The sequence below is a fragment of the Rhinopithecus roxellana genome, chromosome 13 (assembly GCF_007565055.1).
Source record: "Rhinopithecus roxellana isolate Shanxi Qingling chromosome 13, ASM756505v1, whole genome shotgun sequence".
In the NCBI taxonomy this organism is placed as follows: Eukaryota; Metazoa; Chordata; class Mammalia; order Primates; family Cercopithecidae; genus Rhinopithecus; species Rhinopithecus roxellana.
In genome coordinates, this window is record NC_044561.1 from 105136662 (window position 1) to 105160378 (window position 23717).

The 23717-nt window shown below is 47.0% G+C and overlaps 1 protein-coding gene across 1 annotated transcript in view; it reads left to right on the forward strand.

The window, feature by feature from the left end:
* Window positions 1–4142: 4142 nt before the first annotated feature.
* Window positions 4143–23717, forward strand: part of MAPRE1 (microtubule associated protein RP/EB family member 1) — a 35573-nt gene continuing 15998 nt past the window's right edge. The window contains exons 1-3 of the mRNA XM_030914550.1: window positions 4143–4282; window positions 11847–11970; window positions 21835–21980. Coding sequence (XP_030770410.1) covers window positions 11850–11970; window positions 21835–21980 — 267 coding nt within the window. The 5' untranslated portion in view covers window positions 4143–4282; window positions 11847–11849. The remainder of the gene's footprint in view (window positions 4283–11846; window positions 11971–21834; window positions 21981–23717) is intronic.

Consider the following 23717-nt stretch of genomic DNA (forward strand, 5'->3'; position numbering starts at 1 on the left):
TATTAAAACAGTTGTTTTAAGATACATATTACATCTCCAGAGCCATTTCTCTTACAGGATGGAGATTCTTTTTTCTTTTTACCCTCTGACCTTTTGCTGTCAAGGCTTAATCTGACCCAGATAACCCTGGCCAGCTTTTTCCTCAGTGAGGAGAGTGGATGCTAGCAGGTTACCTGGCCCGATGTCATTTTTTTTGGGAGCTGTCTTGGGAGGGTGGACGAGTTGTACTTTAGAGGGCCTTGCTCCTCTAAAATACAGAGTTACCTCCTGTAACTTCCTGTGTCTCTAGAATTAGGTCCAAACTTTCTAGACTGGCTTCCCCCCCTCCACCCCATCCCCGGAGACAGGGTTGCACTCTGTCGCCCAGGCTGGAGTGCAGTGGTGTGATCTCAGCTCACTGCAACCTCTGCCTCCCTGGTTCAAGCAATTCTCCTGCTTAGCCTACTGAGTAGCTGGGATTACAGGCGCATGCCACCATGCCCTGCTAATTTTTGTATTTTTAGTAGAGATGGGGTTTCACCATATTGGCCAGGCTGGTCTCGAACTCCTGACCTCAAGTGATCCACCTTGGCCTCCCAAAGTGTTGGGATTACAGAGCCATAGTGCCACTGTGCCCGGCCTAGAGGCTTTTCCTGATTGGGTTTTCTACACTGATCTCACCCCCTATACTAATGTCCTCACTTTAGACCAAAATGACCTGCAGGTAATGCTGATATCCATTAATTGACATAATTTAATAACTGACATTAGGCGAAAGGACTCAGAAATCGCATTTATTGAGCACATGCTATGTGCTGGGGCAGTCTGAGAACTTTATACATATCCCATTTAATTCTAACTTCCAGCAGAGTCAGAATTTGAACCCAGACATACTGGGTTTGCCATTTATTATTTAGCCTAATGAAAAGTTAATGTCGGGTGGGCGCAGTGGCTCACGCCTGTAATCCCAGCACTTTGGGAGGCTGAGGCGGGTGGATCATGAGGTCAGGAGCTCGAGACCATCCTGGCTAACATGGTGAAACACTGTCTCTACTAAAAAATAAAAAAAAACCTAGCTGGGTGTGGTGGTGGGTGCCTGTAGTCCCAGCTACTCGGGAGGCTGAGGCAGGAGAATGGCGTGAACCTGGGAGGCGGAGCTTGCAGTGAGCGGAGATCGTGCCACTGCTCTCCAGCCTGGGCGACAGAGCAAGACTCCATCTCAAAAAAAAAAAAAAAAGAACAGTTAATGTCTTTGTGTATAAAACAGAGGTGGCTAGGCATGGTGGCTCATGCCTGTAATCCCAGCACTTTAGGAGGCCAAGGTGGGCAGATCACGAGGTCAGGAGTTCGAGACCAGCCTGGCCAACATGGTGAAACCCTGTCTCTACTAAAAATACAAAAATTAGCTGGGCATGGTGGCGTGTGCCTGGAATCCCAGCTACTCAGGAGGCTGAAGCAGGAGAATGGCTTAAACCCAGAAGGCGGAGGTTGCAGTGAGCTGAGATCACACAATTCCATTCCAGCCTGGGTGACAGAGTGTCTCTGTCTCAAAAAAAAACAAAAAAAAAAAAAAACAAAAAAAGAATATAAATAAAATACAGGTAACAGATGTTGCATCAAAGCACTTATAAATATCTTTAGTTGATTATCTATGCTTGATATCAGCTTACCATAATGTTCATATTACTACTGTTGCCATAATCATTTGTTACATGGCTCTTTATTGTTGCCTCTTTTTACTTCTTTTTTTTTTTTTTTGAGTCTCACTCTCTTGCCCAGGCTGGAGTGCAATGGTGCCATCTCGGCTCACTGCAACTTCTGCTTCCTGGGTTCAAGCAGTTCTGCCTGAGCCTCCCGAGTCGCTGGTCTGCCACCATGCCCAACTAATTTTTGTATTTTTAGTAGAGACGGGTTTTCACCATGTTGGCCAGGCTGGTATCGAACTCCTGACCTCGTGATCCTCCCGCCTCGGCCTTCCAAAGTGCTGGAATTACAGGTGTGAGCCACCGTGCCTGGCCTTTCTTGTCTTTTTTTTTGCTCAAACTCTTTTGCCAGAGTAACTCCTCATCTTTCATGGTAAGTGTCATTTCTGGGAAGCCTTTCCACACTACCTAGGAGAGGTCGTGTCTCTTGTGATGTGCTCTTGGAGCAGTACTCGTGACTGAAGTATTGAAATGCCTCTAGACCTGTTGATAAACAGCTCCTGCCCCAGCTTCCCTACCCATTCTTCCCTGAATGTCTTCCTGGGCTTCAGCAACTAACTGGGTGAGATTTGGTATAGAGGGACCTCTAGGCTCCTGCTCCACACAGTGGAAGTACCATGAGCCCACCACATAATGTCCCTGCTTAGCATTGAGCCTGATTTCTAATTTAGCAGGGATTTGCGTCATTAATTGTGTCCCCTTTGCCTCCCCTGCCAGTCTGGAAACTTTAAGAGGTCAGAAGTTGTGTCTAGTTTTCGTTTTTATCTTTTAGAGATGGAGTTTCACTCTGTTTCCCAGGCTGGAGTGCAGTGGCATGATCTTGGCTCACTGCAGCCTCGAAGTCCTGGGCTCAAGCGATCCTCCCGCCCCAGCCTTCCCAGTAACTGGAACTATAGGCACGCACTACCATGATCAGATTGTGTCTGTTTTTTTTTTTTATCAGGGCCTGATTGGTTAGAGAAAATATTTGTTGAATACTTGAATAAATGATACCCAGACAAAAAAAAATCAGCCTGAAATCGAGATCTACCTCTGACACTGGGCGAGTCAATTAGCCTCTTTGTTCCTCAGTTTTTTTCTGCTGTAAAGTGGTGCAGTTCCTCTTTTTTTCTTCTTTTTTTTTTAGACAAAGTCTCACTGCAACCTCCGCCTCCCAGGTTCAAGTGATTCTCCTGCCCCAGCCTCCCAGGTAGCTGGGGTTACAGGCGTCCACCACCATGCCCAGCTAAGCTTTGCATTTTTAGTAGAGATGGGATTTCACCATGTTGGCCAGGCTGGTCTCCAACTCCTGACCTCAGGTAATTCATCTGCCTTGGCTTCCCAAAGTGTTGAGATTACAGGCGTGAGCCACCACGCCTGGCCCAGTTCCTCCTTCAGCCAAGGCTCTCCTGAGAATGTAAGGGCCAGGCGTGGTAGCTCATGCCTGTTATCCCGGCACTTTGAGAGGCTGATGCGGGTGGATCTCTCGAGCCCAAGAGACCAGTCCAGCCTGGGCAACATGGCAAGACCCCATCTCTTAAAAAAAAAAAAAAGGAATGGGCAAGAGAGAATGTATGTATAGGAACTGGGAAACAACCTGGAACAGGACTGAGAAGGCTCTTGCTTCTGCGGACTTCACAGAAGACAGACAGTAAAGGTACAAGATGCCTTCTTATGGTACTAAGAAAATATGCCACATGGTATTACAGATGTGGGGGGGCATCACAGAACGTTGACTTTTTTTGGGACAGAGTCTTGCTCTGTCGCCCAGGCTGGAGTGCAGTGGTACAGTCTCACCTCACTGCCACCTCCATCTCCCAGGTTCAAGCGATTCTCCTGCCTTAGCTTCCCAAGTAGCTGGGATTACAGGCGCGTGCCACCACGCCTGGCTAATTTTTGTATTTTTAGTAGAGATGGGATTTCACCATGTTGGCCACACTGGTCTCGAACTCCTGACCTCAGGTGATTCTCCCACCTGGGCCTCCCAAAGTGCTAGGATTAAAGGCGTGAGCCACCGCACCCGGCCCAGAACATTGACTTCTAAGCCTTTCCCCAAAGTGTCTATCAGGTATCTTTATTATTCAATAACTCATTCCTACAGAAATTAATTGTAAGGCTGGGCGCGGTGGCTCACGCCTGTTATCCCAGTGCTTTGGGAGGCTAAGGCAGGAGGATCGCTTGAGGCCAAGAGTTCGAGACCACCCTGGGCACCACAGCGAGACCTCCATACATCTCTAAGAAAAAAAAATACATTGTAAAAGCAATTTTCTTTTTGGCTACTGCCATAGGGATTTTGTAACCGAAAGAGTCACACCGGACCGAGGCGGGATCTCATTGGCTGCGGCCGACCACGTGCCGCAGTCGCCCCGGCGGTCGGGACCCCGCTCCTCGGCTCCCGTTCCGTCGATCAGAGGCCAAGCTCCGCCCCCGGCGCGCGGCTGAGTCTCTCTCTATAAAAGGAGCCGGCGGAGGATGACGAGCCTTTACGTCGGCGCGTAACGGGAGGGGGGGTGCGTGTGAGGTCATCGCGCGGGCGGGCGGGCGGGGTCTGGCGGTTTGAACGAGACGAAGACGGAACCGGAGCCGGTTGCGGGTAGTGGACGCGGTTCTGCTGAGAGCCGGTGAGCCGGCCAGCGGGCCCGGGGGAGTGCGGCTGTGGGGGCGCCCGCGTGGGCCAAAGCCGGGCGTGCGCGGGCAGGCCCTACGGGCGGCGCCTGGCCAGTTCCACCCGGCGGTGCTGTGCGAGCCGGGTGGGGGAAGGGCGGGGCCGTGACCCGGCGCGCGCGGGCTGGGCCTGGGGGCGCGCTCTGCGCTGGGCTCAGGGGGGCGGGGTCTCGGGCCGGAAGTGGGGGCTGCTGCTCCGGGGTGTGGGGGTTCTGTGCCGCCGCTGAGGTGTGGTCCCTGCGCTGCCGCGGCTGGAGGTCCCGGGGTGGTTGGGCCCTGGGAAGGTGTGGGCGAGGTGGGCCGTCCTGGGAGCTCTTGGGACCCACATTGTAGGAGGCCGTGTCGCTTGAGGACCGGAAGATCGGGTGGTGGGTTCAGACCTGGGTTGGGTTCTGTGCGGTGTGACTTTGGACAGGTGCTTTAACCGCTCTGGATCTCAGCTTCCTCATCTGTAAAACGAGGACAGTAATACTATCCGCATTAAACTCTTAGCGCGATGTATGGCGGAAAGTAAGCCAGCTCTTGGACTCCCTGCTTTCTTCAGTGTGTGTTTATTGAGTCCCCACTAGGTGTTGGCCACCGTGCTAAATAAACCCTGGCTGTTTTCCCGGGAGCAAAGATTTGCTCTCCAGGAATCCACATTGTGATGAGCAGGAGGACAATATAACAGGATGGTATCAACAGTGCTAGTTCAGTCACTGCTTCACAGTTGTTCTAGGATGCTGCAGGGCAGAGCTTGACCTCTGCCCCAGTTTGGGGATGAGGATCCTGAGGCTCATTGAGGGAGGTTATGTTAGGCCGGGGATCCACTTCTCTGATGGCATGTCACTAACAGTAGTAATGATAATAGCGGCTCTTTGTTAGTTGGGCACTTGTTCTGTGTCAAGCACTATGTTAAGTGCTCCATGTGGCTTTGTGTCTTTTGATACTAACTGTCTTTAAGAGAGATTATTTTCTTCCTTTTTTTTTTTTTTTTTTTTTGAGGCGGAGTTTTATTCTGTCGCCCAGGCCTGCAGTGGCGCCATCTCGGCTCACTGCAACCTCCGCCTACCGGGTTCAAGCGATTCTGGTGTCTCAGCCTCCGGAGTAGTTGGGATTACGGGCGTGCGCCACCACGCCCGGCTAATTTTTGTATTTTTGGTAGAGACGAGGTTTCACCATGTTGGCCAGGCTGTTCTCGAACCCCTGACCTCAAGTGATCTGCCCGCTTCGGCCTCCAAAGTGTTGGGATTACAGGCGTGAGCCACCGCCCCCGGCAAGAGAGATTACTTTCATTTTACAAATGAGGGGTCTGAGACTCTGAGAGGTGGGGTGTCCTATGCAGCCCAGCAAGTGGCTGAACCCACACCTGGAACTTAAGTGTCTAGGCTCTTAACGTCTTTATTACACTTTCTCCCTGAGGTCCAGAGCTACAGATCCAGATGTGCCCTTTGTGGTGGTGTGTCAAAGTGCCTAGCACAGTTTTAGGCACGTAGGGAAGCTTAGGACGTGATGCGCCTTTTGCTTAAGTGTTTTCTTTTCTTTTCTTTTTTTTTTTTTTGAGACGGAGTCTCGCTCTGTCGCCCAGGCTAGAGTGCAGTGGCCGGATCTCAGCTCACTGCAAGCTCCGCCTCCTGGGTTCACGCCATTCTCCTGCCTCAGCCTCCTGAGTAGCTGGGACTCCAGGCGCCCGCCACCTCGGCCGGCTATTTTTTTTTTTTTTTTTTTGTATTTTTTTAATGGAGACGGGGTTTCACCGTGTTAGCCAGGATGGTCTCGATCTCCTGACCTCGTGATCCGCCCGTCTCGGCCTCCCAAAGTGCTGGGATTACAGGCTTGAGCCACCGCGCCCGGCCTTAAGTGTTTTCATGTAGATTCTCATTTAATCCTCACCACCACTTTGTGCAGAGGTACTGTTTTACCCATTTTACAAGATGAGCCGTTTGTGATGCAGGAAGATTAAGTGACTTGCCCAGGGTCACATAGCTCCTTTCTGGTGGCACCTCCTTCCCCCTCTTTGCATAGGGCTCAGTGTGGTGCCTTGAAAGTAATAGAGTGCTGTAGAGCCAGCGTTGAATTCATACAGGTTTGGGATCTTGCTAGGAGAGCTGCTGAAGGAAGAGAGATCCCCGGGTAGGCTTGAGGGAGCTTTTTCATGGTGGTGGAAACCTGGATCAGGAAGCCTTGTAAGGGTGAGATTTGTGTGGTAGTCATGGGTCTTCCGTGGGTGCCAGTGATGGAATTGTGAAGGAAGGATGAGCTGGAGCTCTGTTTTGACTGTCAGGAGGAGCCAATTAATTGATTGAGTTGGTGGATGTTTATTGCACATCCACATGGTGCCTAATCCATGTATTTAGTGGTTGCAGCGTTTGTGGAGCACGTGGGACCAGGTATTAATGTACTGCTAATGAAAGTTTTAAATTATATGATGATGAAAGGCCATTAACGTTTTTTTGAGCCGGGGTGTGGTCAGGAGACAGACGTGGCTTTACCAGCTGCTTAGATTTTATGGCAGCATGAGGCACTCAGTACAGTATATATGGGAATGTTGCCTTAATAAATTACAAGTGCTCGGCTGGGACCATGTTTTTTTTTTGTTTGAATGTCTCTGCTTGGTACCTGATTTTGCACATGGTATTTTGTTCATTCAGGGATTTTAAACAAGGGAGACTCTTGCTCTGATTTGTGATTCAGAACATTCTCTCTGGTTTGCTGTGTAAGAACAGATTGACACAGACACATTTGAAGACTGTTGCAGTGCATCTCCATGCGAGATAGTGCTGGCAGGTCTCAGGCGCACTGTTTTTGGCACTGGAGATAGGAGGATGAATGAGACAAGGTCCCTACCCTACATCTTGTTTGTTTAATGCCTCTGAAATTAGATGCCATGCCAAATATTTTATGTACCTTATCTAATTTAAACCCTTCTTTGACCCTTTTCAGATAGGTGGGTTTAACTTGTAAGGTAACTGAGGTACATTGAGTTTAACTTGCCTAAGATCACACAACTAGTGAGTGACTGCCTCACATTCAAACCGTGTCCTCCTGGCTTGAAATCCTCAGCTATTTGCATCGAGTGGATTGCCTCCTGGCCCAAATCTGGTTCGAGAATTGTTCGGAAATAACGAGATAATGACAATTCATTGTGGCAATTCCTATCATAAAGGTTCGAATGAGTTGCTCTGGAAACATAGGGATTAATTTCCCAGTGGAGTCAGTAACTAAATTGTGTTGGTGTCTTGCATAACATGGTTTTATCAGCTGATTTGGGAAGTGTAAGACTGTTGATGATTTGCTTTCTGACAAGTTTATATAGATACATTTTTCTTTGACACTGTTCTGCCAACCTGAAAACAAGTAGTGAGTGCTTGCTATGTGTGAGACACTATGAAGTGCCTGGGGGATGTGAGGGGACGCAGACCTGGCAAGTTATTGACCTCTACAGACCTCAGTCACCCCATAAAAAGGGGACTGGATGGGTGGATTTGCCTCTTCTGGCTGTCACATTCTGTAGCTTGGTGATTCAGGAGGCTTGCAGCAGCTTAGTGCAGGAGACCGACATGGAATGACCAACTCTATACTAGTCACTAGGTGGAGGGAACGAAGTACCAGAAGAGAGCGAAGGGCTAGGATCTCAGGATTATTCCAAATTGCTCTGCATCTTTCCCCTGCCCCTCCCCACTGGTAATGTTGCTGTCTTATGAAATGAAGAAAATTGTAAGTGTCTAGGTCACTATGAAATCTCTGGTATTTTATTGTGTGTCCTCATGGTGACTGCCCAGGGATTTGATTTAGATCTGGATTAGCCTGCTTTTATCTCGAGTCTTCCCTCCCTACTGTCTGTTCTCTACTAGTAGTCAGTGTGATCTTTTTCAAACTGTAATGAGAGAAGATTCTACCCCACTTAAAACCTGAAAGTGCCTGAGTGTGGTGGCTCATGCCTGTAATCCCAGCACCATGGGAGGCTGAGGCGGAGGATCGCTTGAGCCTGGGCCACAAAATGAGACCTGGTCTCTACAAAAAAATTGAAAAATTAGCTGGGCTTGGTGGTGACCATCTGTAGTCCCAGCTACTTGGGAAGCTGAGTCAGGAGGATGGCTTGAGCCTGGGAAGTCAGGCCTGCAAGTGAGCCATGATTGTGCCATTGCACTCCAGCCTGGATGACAGAGTGACACCCTACCTCAAAAACAAACCCGACAGTGGATTTCTTTTCTTTTTTTTCTTTTTTTTTTTTTTTTTTTGAGACGGAGTCTCGCTGTGTCGCCCAGGCTGGAGTGCAGTGGCCGGATCTCAGCTCACTGCAAGCTCTGCTTCCCGGGTTTACGCCATTCTCCTGGCTCAGCCTCCTGAGCAGCTGGGACTACAGGCACCCGCCACCTCGCCTGGCTAGTTTTTTTTTTTTTTTTTGAGACGGAGTTTTGCTCTGTCGCCCGGGCTGGAGTGCAGTGGCCGGATCTCAGCTCACTGCAAGCTCCACCTCCTGGGTTCACGCCATTCTCCTGCCTCAGCCTCCGGAGTAGCTGGGACTACAGGCGCCAGCCACCTCGCCCGGCTAGTTTTTTGTATTTTTAGTAGAGACGGGGTTTCACCGTGTTAGCCAGGATGGTCTCGATCTCCTGACTTCGTGATTCGCCCGTCTCGGCCTCCCAAAGTGCTGGGATTACAGGCTTGAGCCACCGTGCCCGGCCGTTTTTTGTATTTTTTAGTAGAGACGGGGTTTCACCGTGTTCACCAGGATGGCCTCAATCTCCTGACCTCGTGATCCGCCCGTCTTGGCCTCCCAAAGTGCTGGGATTACAGGCTTGAGCCACCGCGCCCAGCCAGGATTTCTTAATAGAATAAAATCCTAACTCCTTCCCATAGTTATGGTCCCATAGACCATGCAGAGCCCGTTCATGGTCTGGCCTCTTGACTTCTGTTCCCACCTCAGGTTCTGCTCTCCCTGTTGCTGGCTGGGCTGGAATGCCCTATCTCTACAGCTTCATGTGGCTACTTCCTTCTGATCCTTAAGCTCACCTGTTCACCTCAGAGAGGCTTCCTCTGACCACATTCCCTAAACCCCATTGCATAAGTGATTGGTATGAAATGATGTTTGTTGGTGTATTTGGTCAGTATCAGACTTTGCACCACTAGAATGTGAACTCCCTGTGGACAGGCACCTTGTCTTTTGCTTCTCTGTTTCCTGGTCCCTAGAACAGGGCGTAGCACGTGGTAGAGCTGGTAGACATTTGTAAAATGAGTGAGGGTTGACTAAACTGGTGCTCGTAGACAATAACACCCACGTTTACTAGCATTTGAAAATTAGACTCGTTGCTGTGTGTTTATTGTTTTGAATTTGAAAGCCTAGCAGAAAAGGGAGGGAAGAGAATGTGGAGGCTGGGGCTGGGCAGGCTTGCCTGCCAATCCCGAGGGCCTCTCTTGTCCTCACCTGTAAAATGAGGGACATGAAGTGAACATTGCAGAGGGCTGTCAGGGTTAAACAAGTGTCTGTGAAGCATCTGGCACTTAGGCCCTCAGATGCCCTACCATCCCCAGGTAGCTCTGCAGAGAATTAACTACAAGGATTCTTCACTTGTAAGGTCATTTGATACTGCCTTTTTTATATCTAGGTATTGAAAAGCTGATTTGCTTTTTCAATTATGAAATTATTTATAGTATTTTTTTTTTTTTTTTGGAGATAGGATCTCACTGTGTTGCCCAGGCTGCAGTGCATTCCTGTGAACATGGCTCACTGCAGCCTCAACCTCTTGGACTCAGGTGATCCTCCCACCTCAGCCTCCCAAAGTGCTGGGATTACAGGCATGTATGTGCCAGTGTGCCTGGTCTAGTATAGTCTTTAAGGAAAATTTGGGAAGTAGCGAAAACTATAAACAGGAATTAATAAAAATTAGGCCGGGCGTGGTGGCTCATGCCTGTAATCCCAGCGCTTTGGGAGACCGAGGTGGGTGGATCACCTGAGGTCAGGAGTTCGAGACCAGCCTGGCCAACATGCTGGAATCCTGTCTCTACTAAAAATAGAAAAAACTAGCCGGGCGTGGTGGCATGCGCCTGTAATCCTAGGTGCTTGAGAGGCTGAGGCAGGAGAATCACTTGAACCTGGGAGGCGGAGGTTGCAGTGAGCTGAGATCGTGCCATTGCACTCCAGTCTGGGCAACAGAGCAAGACTCCATCTCAAAAACAAGCAAAAAAAAAAAAAAAACTGAAGAAAATTGTAAACATTTTGATATCTTTTTTTTTTTTTTGAGATGGAGTCTCACTCTGTCGCCCAGGCTGGAGTGCAGTGGTGCGATCTCAGCTCACCGCAATTTCCACCTCCCGAGTTCATGCCATTCTACTGCCTTAGCCTCCAGAGTAGCTGGGACTACAGGCGCCTGCCACCACGCCTGGCTAATTTTTTGTATTTTTGGTAGGGATGGGGTTTCACCGTGTTAGCCAGGATGGTCTCAATCTCCTGACCTCGTGATCCACCCGCCTCAGTGTCCAAAAGTGCTGGGATTACAGGCGTGAGCCACAGCGCCCGGCCCATTTTGATAGCTTAATGGGTAAGTTTGGGTTGATGTTTTCTAAACAGAAAGCATTCTCGTTTGTGCATCTGCCTCCCATCATAAAGCACTTACTCATCCCCTTATTTAATGCCTCTTGCAGTTTAGAATTGTATATTAATCACATTAAAATGGGGCCTCAATTTTAGGCTGACTGGTGTTGGACAGTTCATTTCAGGTCGTGTTTGTATGCGGAAATCCAGGTTCTGTGGCCAGGTTTCGTTTGGCCTCTTGGGGAAGAAGGTGAGGCTTAAAAATTCAGTGTTCCGGCCGGGCGCGGTGACTCAAGCCTGTAATCCCAGCACTTTGGGAGGCTGAGACGGGTGGATCACGAGGTCAGGAGATCGAGACCCTCCTGGCTAACACGGTGAAACCCCGTCTCTACTAAAAAATACAGAAAACTAGCCGGGCGAGGTGGCGGGTGCCTGTAGTCCCAGCTACTCCGGAGGCTGAGGCAGGAGAATGGCGTAAACCTGGGAGGCGGAGCTTGCAGTGAGCTGAGATCCGGCCACTGCACTCCAGCCTGGGAGACAGAGCCAGACTCCGTCTCAAAAAAAAAAAAAAAAAAAAAAAAAAAAATTCAGTGTTCCTAGGTTGGGTATGGTGGCTCACACCTGTAATCCCAGAACTTTGGGAGGCCAAGATGAGCGGATCACCTGAGGCCAGTAGTTCAAGACCAGCCTGGCTAACATGGTGAAACCCCATCTCTACTAAAAATACAAAGATTAGCCGGGTGTGGTGGTGCACACCCGTAATCCCAGCTACTCAGGAGGCTGAGGCAGGAGAATCACTTGAACTCGGGAGGTTGCAGTGAGCCGAGGTCGCGCCACTGTGCTCCAGCCTGGGCGACAGAGTATGACTCTGTCTCAAAAAAAAATAAAAATAAAAGTAAAATGGAGTGTTCCTGCAGGTTTGCTCTTGGTGACTCTCTAGGAAACACTTGCCCTTACTTGCACGCCTGCTGTAACATGGGCCCTTCTTTTTTCCTCCCATGCTTTAGAAGATGGCAGTGAACGTATACTCAACGTCGGTGACCAGTGATAACCTAAGTCGACATGACATGCTGGCTTGGATCAATGAGTCTCTGCAGTTGAATCTGACAAAGATCGAGCAGTTGTGCTCAGGTAAGACAAATCATCTAGATCATTTTTCTAGGAAAGCCTGTAGGTTTTTCAGGAATGTGAAGGCCTGTATCTGACTGCAAAGCCACACAGAGAGGTTCAGGGTCTTTGTTAGGGCCACCCTGTTTCTTCCTCTCAGCTCTGTCTTTGCTTCTGCTTCAAAAAGGAACTATACTATTTTTTTTTTTTGAGACTTGCTCTGTCGCCTAGGCTGGAGTGCAGTGGCGTGATCTTGGCTCGCACTGCAAGCTCCGCTTCCCAGGTTCACGCCATTCTCCTGCCTCAGTCTCCCAAGTAGCTGGTACTACAGGCGCCCGCCACCACGCCTGGCTAATTTTTTTGTATTTTTTTTTTAGTAGAGATGGGGCTTCACCATGTTAGTCAGGATAGTCTTGATCTCCTGACCTCATGATCCACCTGCCTCAGCCTCCCAAAGTGCTGGGATTATAGGCATGAGCCACCATGCCCTGCATTTTTTTATTGTTTATTATTTTATTTTTGAGATGGGGTCTGGCTCTGTTACCCAGGCTGGAGTGCAGTGGTGCAATCTTGGCTCACTGGAACCTTCGCCTCCCAAGTTCAAGTGATTCTTCTACTTTAGCCTCCTAAGTACCTGGGACTACAATCGCGCACCACCACACCTCGCTAATTTTTTTGTATTTTTGGTGGAGACGGGGTTTCACCATGAGGTCGAACTCCTGACCTCAAATGATCTGCCTGCCTCAGTCTACCAAAGTGCTGGGATTACAGGCATGAGCCACTGTGCCTGACCAGAACTAAACTTAAATAAAGAGTGTGCTCTCGCTTGCAGGTCCACCATCTTCTGCTCTAGAGACTGCATTCTGAGGCCTGGAGCTCAGCCCCGACTTCTTGGTGTCTATTATTGTGCATTCAGATTTCATGTTTTATTTGAGGACAGTAATTGTACTAACTACTGTCTGTACTAACTACTAACATAAAACTGTTCTAGTTTTATGTTAGTTCATCAGTGGCATTTCTTATTCCCAAGAAGCACAAGATCAAAGTCAAGCAAGTGTCATTTCAGCCACAATTTTATGGAACTACTGTTTAACAACAATTTGACAAAGATATAATGATTTAAAGACTGGGTATGGTGGCTCACATTTGTAATCCCAGCATTTTGGGAGGCCGAGGCAGGCAGATCACCTGAGGTCAGGAGTTCAAGACCAACCTGGTCAACGTGGTGAAACCCTGTCTCTACTAAAACTACAAAAAAATTAGTCAGGGTTGGTGGCAGGCGCCTGTAATCCCAGCTACTCTGGAGGCTGAGGCAGGAGAATTGCTTGAACCCGGGAGGCAAATATTACAGTGAGCAAAGATCGTGCCACTGCACTCCATCCTGGGTGATAAGAGCGAGACTGTCTCAAAAAAACAAAAAAGGGCCGGGCGCGGTGGCTCAAGCCTGTAATCCCAGCACCTTGGGAGGCCGAGACGGGCGGATCACGGGGTCAGGAGATCGAGACCATCCTGGCTAACACGGTGAAACCCCGTCTCTACTAAAAAATACAGAAAACTAGCCGGGCGAGGTGGCGGGTGCCTGTAGTCCCAGCTACTCGGGAGGCTGAGGCAGGAGAATGGCGTAAACCCGGGAGGCAGAGCTTGCAGTGAGCTGAGATCCGGCCACTGCACTCCAGCCTGGGCGACAGAGCGAAACTCCGTCTCAAAAAAAAAAAAAAAAAAAAAGAAGTAATGATTTAAAGCAAGAGCAAAAACATGGTCTCTTTCTATATATGCTAATTGTATGACGTGGGAAACTAGAAAGAAGAAAATAAAAAATGCCTCATGCCGGTGCGGTGGCTCACGCTTGTAATCCCAGCACTTTGGGAGGCTGAGGCGGGCGGATCACGAGGTGAGGAGATCAAGACCAGCCTGGCCAACATGGTGAAACCCCATCTCTGCTAAAAATACAAAAATTAGCTGGGTGTGGTGGCACATGCCTGTAATCCCAGCTACTCAGGAGGCTGAGGCAGGAGAACTACTTGAACCGGGACCCGGGAGGCAGAGGTTGCGATGAGCCGAGATCACACCATTGCACTCCAGCCTGGGCAACAAGAGTGAAACTCTGTATCCAAAAAAAAAAAAAAAAACTTATAATTCCACTATTCAAGCTGGCTACTATTCACTCACTATTCATGAGCCACTGTGCCTGCCCTGGATCGATCTTTTTTTTTTTTTTTTTTTAATTATACTTTTAAGTTCTAGGGTACATAATGTGCAGGTTTGTTACATATGTATACTTGTGCCATGTTGGTGTGCTGCACCCATCAACTCGTCAGCACCCATCAACTCGTCATTGGATCGATCTTAAATTATTGCCATTGCTTGGCAGGGTACGGTGGCTCACGCCTATAATCTCAGCACGTTGGAAGGCCGAGGCGGGTGGATCATGAGGTCAAGAGTTTGAGACTAGCCTGACCAACATAGTGAGACCCCGTCTCTACTAAAAATACAAAAAATTAGCCGGGTGTGGTGGCACGTACCTGTAGTCCAGCTACCTGGGAGGCTGAGGCAGGAGAATCGCTTGAACCTGGGAGGCGGAGGTTGCAGTGAGCCGAGATGGCGCCACTGCACTCCACCCTGGGTGACAGAGCGAGACTCCGTCTAAAAATTATTGCCATTGCTTATAGAATTATTTATTTATTTATTTTTTTGAGTTCAGCTTCTGCCCTTATTTTATAGCTGGGGTCCTGGTCTCGGTCTTAGTTTCATTGGCTTGTCTTGTTATTTCCTTGGTGAGGTGTATTTAATCTTGATTTTACAGATGGTCAGATGGAGACTACGTGTGAAGCTGTAGAGTAACACATGGTGCCCAAGAGTTGTGTTTATTCAGCATTAATTACTTTGTTGATCATAGACAACAGGTTGTTAGCCTTAGATCTGTGCTATGTCCCCCCCACCATTTTCTGTTAGTTTCCTCATTATTTATTTCCCTATCCCCATTTGTGTGAGGCTTTTAAAGCACTTGTTTGACCTGTGATCTGTGACTAATGTGGGTATGAGGTCATCATAGTTTTCACTGGAGCCAGCTTTTTCACCAGCAATTCTCTCTAAAATTTACCTCTTTCTGTAAATATATTCCAAAGTCTATTTCACGTAGTTAATTGGAAAATGTGATCTTGAATGTTTAGATAAGTTGTGTATGTGCTGATCGGGCTCTAGGTTTATCTCATTCAGGCAGGGAGCTGTTGCAGACAGGACTGGGCATAAAGAGGCTTCAGTCTGCTCTGAGCCATGTGACTTTTGACAAGACCCTTAATGTTTTAGTTCTTCATCTGTGAACTGGGGCAGCGATACCTGGCCCACTTGTTGGCCAGTGTGTGAATCACCTATAATAACAGCTCTCAGATACTGATTGTGTGCCAGACCCTGCAAATGCGTGCAGGTCATTTGGTGGGGGCATATCCTCCTTTTACAGATGAGGAGACTCACCCTGGGGCACAGCTTATGTATTACAGAACCTGGTTTTGAACCAGATCTTTCTGAGCACACAGCCCACATGCATCCTGCTGCATACATGTTATATCTTTTAGAGAAACATTTGGAGGGGATTAAACAAATGTAAATTACAAATGTAAATTACATATAGTTACAGTGATTCTGTTTCACTATAAAATCTGTGAGGTATGTCAGTTATCTTTTTTTCTTTTGGAGACTGAGTCTCGCTTTGTTACCCAGGCTGCTGTGCAGTGGAGTGATCTTGGCTCACTGCAACCTCCGCCTCCCAGGTTCAAGGGATTCTCCTGCCTCAGCCTCCTGAGTGGCTGGGATTACGGGTGCGTGCCACTTGTAATTTTTGTATTTTTAGTGGAGACGGTGCTTCACCGTGTTGGTCAGGCTGGTCTCAAACTCCTGACATTGTGATCCGCCCACCTCGGCCTCTCAAAGTCCTAGACAGGTGTGAGCCACTGCGCCTGGGTGGTATGTCAGTTTTGTCTGATGTCTGCTACTTTTCCCAGATAAAGTGCTTTTTCCCAGTAGAAAAGGGTAAGTGCAGGACACTTAACTGTGATTTGTAAACAAACTTGCTCATTCTTAACTCGTCTTCTTGAAAGCCATATAGAGGCTGGGCGTGGTGGCTCACGCCTGTAATCCCAGCGCTTTGGGAGGCTGAGGTGGGTGGATCCCTTGAGGTCGGGAGTTCAAGACCAGCCTGACCAATATGGTGAAACTCTGTCTCTACTAAAAATACAAAAATTAGCTAGGCGTAGTGGCGCATGCCTGTAATCCCAGCTACTTGGGAGGCTGAGGCAGGAGAATTACATAAACCCAGGAGATGGAGGTTGCAATGAGCCAAGATTGTGCCGCTGCACTCCAACCTGGGTGACAAAGCAAGACTCCATCTCAAAAGAAAAAAAAAGAAAGCCGTATAGGATGTCTCTTGGAGTATGTAGATGGTTGCATTGTGTTTCACTTTGGTGTTTAGAAAATGAGGTCTTGCTTCCAGTACGAGAGCAGACAGGATGAGACACAGACATTGTTTCTCTGAAGAAGGCCCGCTGCCAGGGGATTGGAGTCAGAGAAAGTGAGGCTCCTCAACTCCTTGTGCTTACTGAGGCCCAAGGAGAATTCCAGGTGCTTTTGACGCTGGTGCCAGATCCCTCCTAGCTCTGTTGCGCAGAGGATCTAGCAGACCAAACAGCTTTACAAAGTAGGAATAAGTTTCTCCCTTGAGAGGGCAAAGTGCTGAGGTCCTGTGTTAATCTGCCGGCTGCCTTGAAGTGGCCAAATTTTGTTGACAATGGGCTCCCCTACCCCCAACAGTGAGCTGAGTCTTTGCTTGGATATGGTAGAGGGAGATTAGGCAAGGATAGCTTTCAGTGAAGAGTTGGCAGGTTGTTTCAAGATTCATTAATACATTCTGTAGTCTCCGTAGTTTGGAGAGGTAGTCATCAAGTATTTTGGAAAGATAGTTATCTTGAGGAAAGAGAATGATTTTTATGAGAGCTTGCTTTTGTCAGAAAAGGAGTACAGGTTGCTTTTGTGAATTGTTCCTGTGTTGCATTCCATATTCAGGCCCCTCTCCATTTTCTCAAGGGCAAAGCTTGGTCCTCTGCACATGTAGAGGGCCTCACTGAATGCATTTGGCTTTCCCCTTCTCCTTGTCTTCTCCCTCCAGCCTGGCCTCCTTTATGGGTTCCTTCGCAGCAAAGGTGTTGATGTTCCCAGGCAAATGGTAGGTTCCTTTCTCCTCAGCTTAATGTGGGGCCCCAACAGCCCTTGAGTTCATGTAAGACAGCTTGGCGATCTTGCTTCTGCTGCACTGCTAATGCCATAGTCCTCCTGCCCTGAGAGTGTGTTATCACACCCCTAACCAGGCCTCCCTCAGCTCAGATCTGGTCTGATGTTTCTGTTTATGGGATACTTTTGCCCTGCCTGTCATTACTTAAAATCCCAGCTTTGTTTTCTTCTCAGGCTAGCTCCTTTTTCCAGGTACTCCATTTGGAGCCATGATTCCACCTTTTCTTCCAGTGTCCCAGGCCTGAGAAGCATCTTTTGAGGCTAATTCACAGTTTTATTTGTCTTCTGAAGGATCTTCTAGATCCAGCCCCTTTTCAGATTGCTCAGCAATCTTTTCAGATTGCTGCTGCAGTGGCCTCCTTACTGAAGGAACACTAAGTTCCCTCTAAGTTCCCAGCCCCCACCTTCCCTTTTATATTGAGTAAGTCTGGAGCCTTTCTGAGGTACTAGTTTTATCAAGTCACACTTCTGATCAAGGAAGTATTTCTTCAAACTTTTTTTTTTTTTTTTTTTTTTTTTTGAGGCAGAGTCTCGCTCTGTCACCCAGGCTGGAGTGCAGTGGCGTGATCTCCGCTCACTACAAGCTCTGCCCCCCAGGTTCATGCCATTCTCCTGCATCAGCCTCTGGAGTAGCTGGGACTACAGGCGCCCGCCACCACACCTGGCTAATTTTTTTGTATTTTTAGTAGAGATGGGGTTTCACCGTGTTAACCAGGATGGTCTCGATCTCCTGACCTTGTGATCCGCCTGCCTCGGCCTCCCAAAATGCTGGGATTACAGGCATGAGCCACCGTGCCTGGCCTCTTCAAACATTTTTGCCTAAGTCTTCAAGCACCTCCTTGATTTTTCCCTTGCTTTACTTAAAGCAAAACAAAACAGAAGATAGGAAGTCATTTTCTTCTGGTTATGAATAGTTAGGTCTTGAGGTAGCTCATATCTGTAATCCAGCACTTTGGGAGGCCGAAATGAGAGGATCACCTGAGCCCAGGAGTTTGAGACCAGCCTGGGCAACATGACAAAACCCTGTCTCTAAAAGAGAAAAAGAAATATGAAGAGAATCGTACTCGCATAAAAGTCTGTCAGGAGGACTGGATGCCAATATTGATGTAAGTGATTCTTTCCCTTTTTAGAAATAGGGAAATAAAGAAGATTTTTTTTTTTATTCCTGTACAATTTTGGTAACCAATTTCATTCATAAGTCGTTGACCTTTTTTTTTTTTTTAACTCCTGTGCAATTTTGGTAAACAGTTTCATGTATAAATCGTTATCCCTTTTTTTTTTTTTTTTGAGATGGAGTCTTGCTCTGTCTCCCAGACTGGAGTGCAATGAATGGTGCGATCTTGGCTCACTGCAACCTCCACCTCCCGGTTTCAAGTGATTCTCCTGCCTCAGGTTCCCGAGCAGCTGGGACTACAGGCATATGCCACCACGCCCGGCCAATTTTTTTGTATTTTTAATAGAGATGAGGTTTCACCTCATCACCTCAATCTCCTGACCTCAGGTGATCTACCTGCCCTGGCCTTCCAGAGTGTTGGGATTGTTACAGGTGTGAGCGACTGTACTTGGCCAATTTTTTTTTTTTTTAAATTGCGTAAAATAGTACTGGGTAAAATAGCACTGTGGATATAGTTGCTTAATAGATTGTCTTCTGTTTGGGTTTTTAAAAAAAAGTTGGTTTGTCCGGGCGCGGTAGCTCACGCCTGTAATCCCAGCACTTTGGGAGGCCGAGACACTCAGACCACCCAAGGTCGGAAGTTCGAGACCAGCCTGACGAACATGGAGAAGCCCCGTATCTACTAAAAATACAAAATTAGCCAGGCAGGGTGGCGCATGCCTGCATCGCAGCTACTCGAGAGGCTGAGGCAGGAGAATTGCTTGAACCTGGGAGGTGGAGGTTGCGGTGAGCCAAGATCGTACCATTGCACCCCAGCCTGGGCAACAAGAGTGAAATTCCATTTCAAAAAAAATAAGAAAGCAAAAAAATGCCCTCAGCGTACTTTTGTTGGATGAGTAAATAAATCAGTCACCTCAAAAATCAAGGCCTTAACCTTCTGAAGATCCTTTCTACTAAAAATGTCACTCTGGTCACTGAAGTGCCCCTGCTGTCTTTATGTTGAATTTCCAAAAATAATGGTAACTGAATGCTGGAACCAGCAGAGAACTGGTTTGGTCTGACCTCAAGTAAGTTGAATATGCATTTTATGGCAGTCTTGAATTCTGCAGATCACTTACTGTTTAGCCACTGGTTTAGCTTCCCAAGCTTGTTCCTTTGGCAAATTAACTTTGGAAGGGCAGTAAAGTACACAGTGAAGCCTGCTCTGAATTAGGAGAGTTCAGTTTGTAGGCATTAGAGAAATAATCTTCCAAAAAGTTTAAGCACTAATAAAACACTTTTTGGAAAAAAAAATGGGCAAGTGGGGGAAGGAATGAAATGGGATGAAATACTGCAATAATTTATTATAGCAGTCTCTTTGTTTTTTGGGACGAGGTCTCTCTCTGTCCCCCAGGCCGGAGTGCAGTGATGTGATCATGGCTCGCTACAGTCTCAATCTCCTGGGCTCAAGTGATCCTCCCACCTCAGCCTCCTGAGTAACTGAAATGAAAAGGGCATGCCAACATCCCAAGCTAATTTTGGTATTTTTTTGTAGAGACAGGGTTTCACCATGTTGCCCAGGCTGGTCTCGAACTCCTGGACTCAAGCGATCCACCTGCTTCCAAAGTGCTGAGATTACAGGCATGAGCCACTGTGCCTGGCCTTATCATAGTCTTTATTTATTTTTGAGCCAGAGTTTTGCTCTTTTTTTTTTTTTTTTTTTTTTTTTTTTTTGAGACAGTGTAGTGGCCTGATCATGGCTTACTGCAGCCTCAACCTCTCAGACTTAGGTGATCCTTCCACCTCAGTGTTCTGAGTAGCTAGGACTATAGGCATGCGCCACCACCATGCCTGGATAATTTTTTTTCTTTCTTTCTTTTTTTTTTTTTCAGAGACAGAGTTTTGCTCTTGTTGCCCAGGTTGGAGTGCAATGGTACAATCTCGGCTCACCACCACTTCCACCTCCCAAGTTCAAGCGATTCTTCTGCCTCAGCCTCCTGAGTAGCTGGGATTATAGGCATGCACCACCACGCCTGGCTAATTTTATATTTTTAGTAGAGACGGAGTTTTTCTATGTTGGTCAGGCTGGTCTCAAACTCCTGACCTTAGGTGATCTGCCCGCCTCGGCCTCCCAAGGTGCTGGGATTACAGGTGTGAGCCACCGCGCCTGGCCCAGAGTTTCTTGTTGCCCAGGCTGAAGTGCAGTGGCACGATCTCGGCTCACCGCAACCTCCACCTCCCAGGTTCAAGCAATTCTCCTTCCACAGCCTTCCGAGTAGCTGGGATTACAGGCACAGGCATGCACCACCACAGCTGGCTAATTTTGTATTTTTAGTAGAGACAAAGTTTCACCATGTTGGTCAGGCTGGTCTCTTAACTCCTGACCTCAGGTTATATGCCCGCCTTGGCCTCCCAAAGTGCTGGGATTACAGGCATGAGCCACTGCGGTTGGCCATAGTAAGTCTTAAAAAAAAAAAAAAAAAAAAAGTTGGGCGCGGTGGCTCACGTCTGTAATCCCAGCACTTTGGGAGGCCGAGGCAGGTGAATCACAAGGTCAGGAGTTCGAGACCAGCTTGCCCAACATGTTGAAACTCTGTCTTTACTGAAAATACAAAAAATTAGCTGGGTGTAGTGGCGGATGCCTGTAATCCCAGCTACTCGGGAGGCTGAGGCAAGAGAATTGCTTGAACTCAGGAGGCGGAGGTTGCGGTGAGCTGAGATTGCGCCACTGCACCCCAGTTTGGTGACAGAGCAAGACTCTGTCTCAAAAAAACAAAACAAAAAATTTAATAGAGGAACACAAAATGTCTTCTATTCAGCTTTGTTAATTAAATGACGGGTTGGCCGGGTGCTCTACAAAAAGAATAAAAAACTAGTTGGGCGTTGGTCACACGAGCCTATAGTCCAGCTACTCCAGAGGGAGCCTCGGAGGCAGAAGTTGCAGTGAGCTGAGATTGTGCCACTGCACTCCAGCCTGGGCGACAGGGAGACCCTGCTTCAACAAAAAAGAAGAAAATAAAAGAAATGATAGGTTAAATGTATTTAGAGATGTAAAAAGCCCAGGGAGACAGATATCTTAGGGAAAAAAATGTTTTTTAATCTAGATCAAGGATGGATCTTGGAAATCCCCTCATGAAGAGGAGGGTATATCTTTGTGAAAAATCAGAAAATGTCACTTCTGTTACCTGTATTTTGGGCATTCATTTTTCTTTCTAGTGGTCATTTTATTGTTATGATGATTACCAATAAAGAACAGGAGTTTTAAAATTTTGTGGAAACATTCCTTTTCTCCTTGTTATAGACGTCTGGGTTGCAAGTACGTTGTAGAATATATGGGGTGAAAACCACAGTCTTGTTATAGATTTTAAAAATTGACTTCACATGAAATCAGTGAAGCTTTTGGTTTTTGTAGATCTACTTCACAGCTTTTAAAATTGTGTTTGGTTTAAGTGGGTCTGGGAAGAAGTTCACCGTGCTTCTTTAATTGTATTTTTCTGTTGCTGCTGTTCATTCAGGGGCTGCCTATTGTCAGTTTATGGACATGCTGTTCCCCGGCTCCATTGCCTTGAAGAAAGTGAAATTCCAGGCTAAGCTAGAACACGAGTACATCCAGAACTTCAAAATACTACAAGCTGGTTTTAAGAGAATGGGTGTTGACAAAGTAAGTAAATGTTATCTTTTACTGCGGTTAACGTTCCTTAATTAATGATCATTCCTAAGGATATAGATGCTAGCTTATGACTTTGGACATTTTCTTTTTATTCTTAATTTATCTAGTTAACTTTTCTCAGTTAACACAGAATTTACTGGGAGCAGTTTCCCTCTACCTTCTTGCCCCTATTCCTCTTTCTTGTTTCTTTCTTCATCATCTGTGAAATTAGTAACTGTGTAGAGGAATCAGCCTGTAAATTTGTACAGTGATTTTTATTTAAAAAAAATTACTTGTGTAATCTCTAGTAGTCTGAAATCTAACTCTCTTAATCTGGATTTACTTCTGTAAAAGCATACTGTATGTAGAATAGTTCCAATAGAGAAGATTGTAGGCCAGGCGCGGTGGGTTACACCCGTAATCCCACCACTTTGGAGGCTGAGGTGGAGAAGATTCTAGAAATACTTGCTTTTTACAGAAGGATACAAGGAGGCTCCGTGGTGGGTGCTGGAAAACTCCTTTCTGCCCCCAAAGTTTTTTGAGGGAACAGAAACATGGTCCACCGGGCATGGTTTAGCACAAACATTACCTCTGTTTTACTAGATAATAGATTAAGTAGTTTTTTCCCTTCCCCACCTTTGTGAAGGGTTTATCCTTTTAAGTCATTTTTGGGGGGATAACTTTTTTTTTCTTTGGCAAAGGTAGTAACACCCCCAGTTATCTTGCTGGTGTGTCTGGTTTTTATGTATTTTGAAATCAGGTTTTCTTTTAAATTTTAGTTCTGTCTCTACAATATATAAAATAGGCATTTATAGTATAAGAATATCACTTAGTTTCCAGGCATAGTTTAAGTAGATATAGCTTATATACAGTAATTTTGCTTTCATTTTTGTGGAATTGTATTTTATTTTTTGAATATGGAAAATGTCTAAAGTATATAAAAGTAATAATAGTGTATAAATAATAAATAGTAAATAGTGTAATGATCCCTCATGTACCTCAACGGTTAGCATGGCCAATTTTGTTTTATATCTAATTCTGTCCCATGCTACGTATTTCTGGGTTATTGAAATGAGTACAGTGGTAATATTTGTGAATGCTTCAGTATCATGCAAATTATATTTGTCGGGGGTGTATATGTAATTGCATATATTCTTTTTATAATACATTGCAACTGGAATATTTGGAGATTAAAAGATAGTTAAAAGCCAGGCATAGGGCCAGGCGCGGTGGCTCAAGCCTGTAATCCCAGCACTTTGGGAGGCTGAGACAGGCGGATCACAAGGTCAGGAGATCAAGACCATCCTCGCTAACCCGGTGAAACTCCGTCTCTACTAAAAAATACAAAAAACTAGCCGGGCGAGGTGGCGGGCGCCTGTAGTCCCAGCTACTCGGGAGGCTGAAGCAGGAGAATGGCGTAAACTCGGGAGGCGGAGCTTGCAGATCTGGCCACTGCACTCCAGCCTGGGTGACAGAGCGAGACTCCGTCTCAAAAAAAAAAAAAAAAAGCCAGGCATGGTGGCTCATGCCTGTAGTCCTAGCTACTCTGGAGGTTGAGGCAGGAGCATCACTTGGACTCAGGAGTTTGAGGCAGCAGTGAGCTATGATTGCACCACAAGACTCCAGCCTGGGCAACAGAGCAAGACCCCATCTCTAAAAAAGATTAAAAAGTTAAGCTGTAGCCAACACTTCAGTGATTTGAATACTTGAAAACACAGTATTCTTGTATAGTAAAAATACTTACAGGGT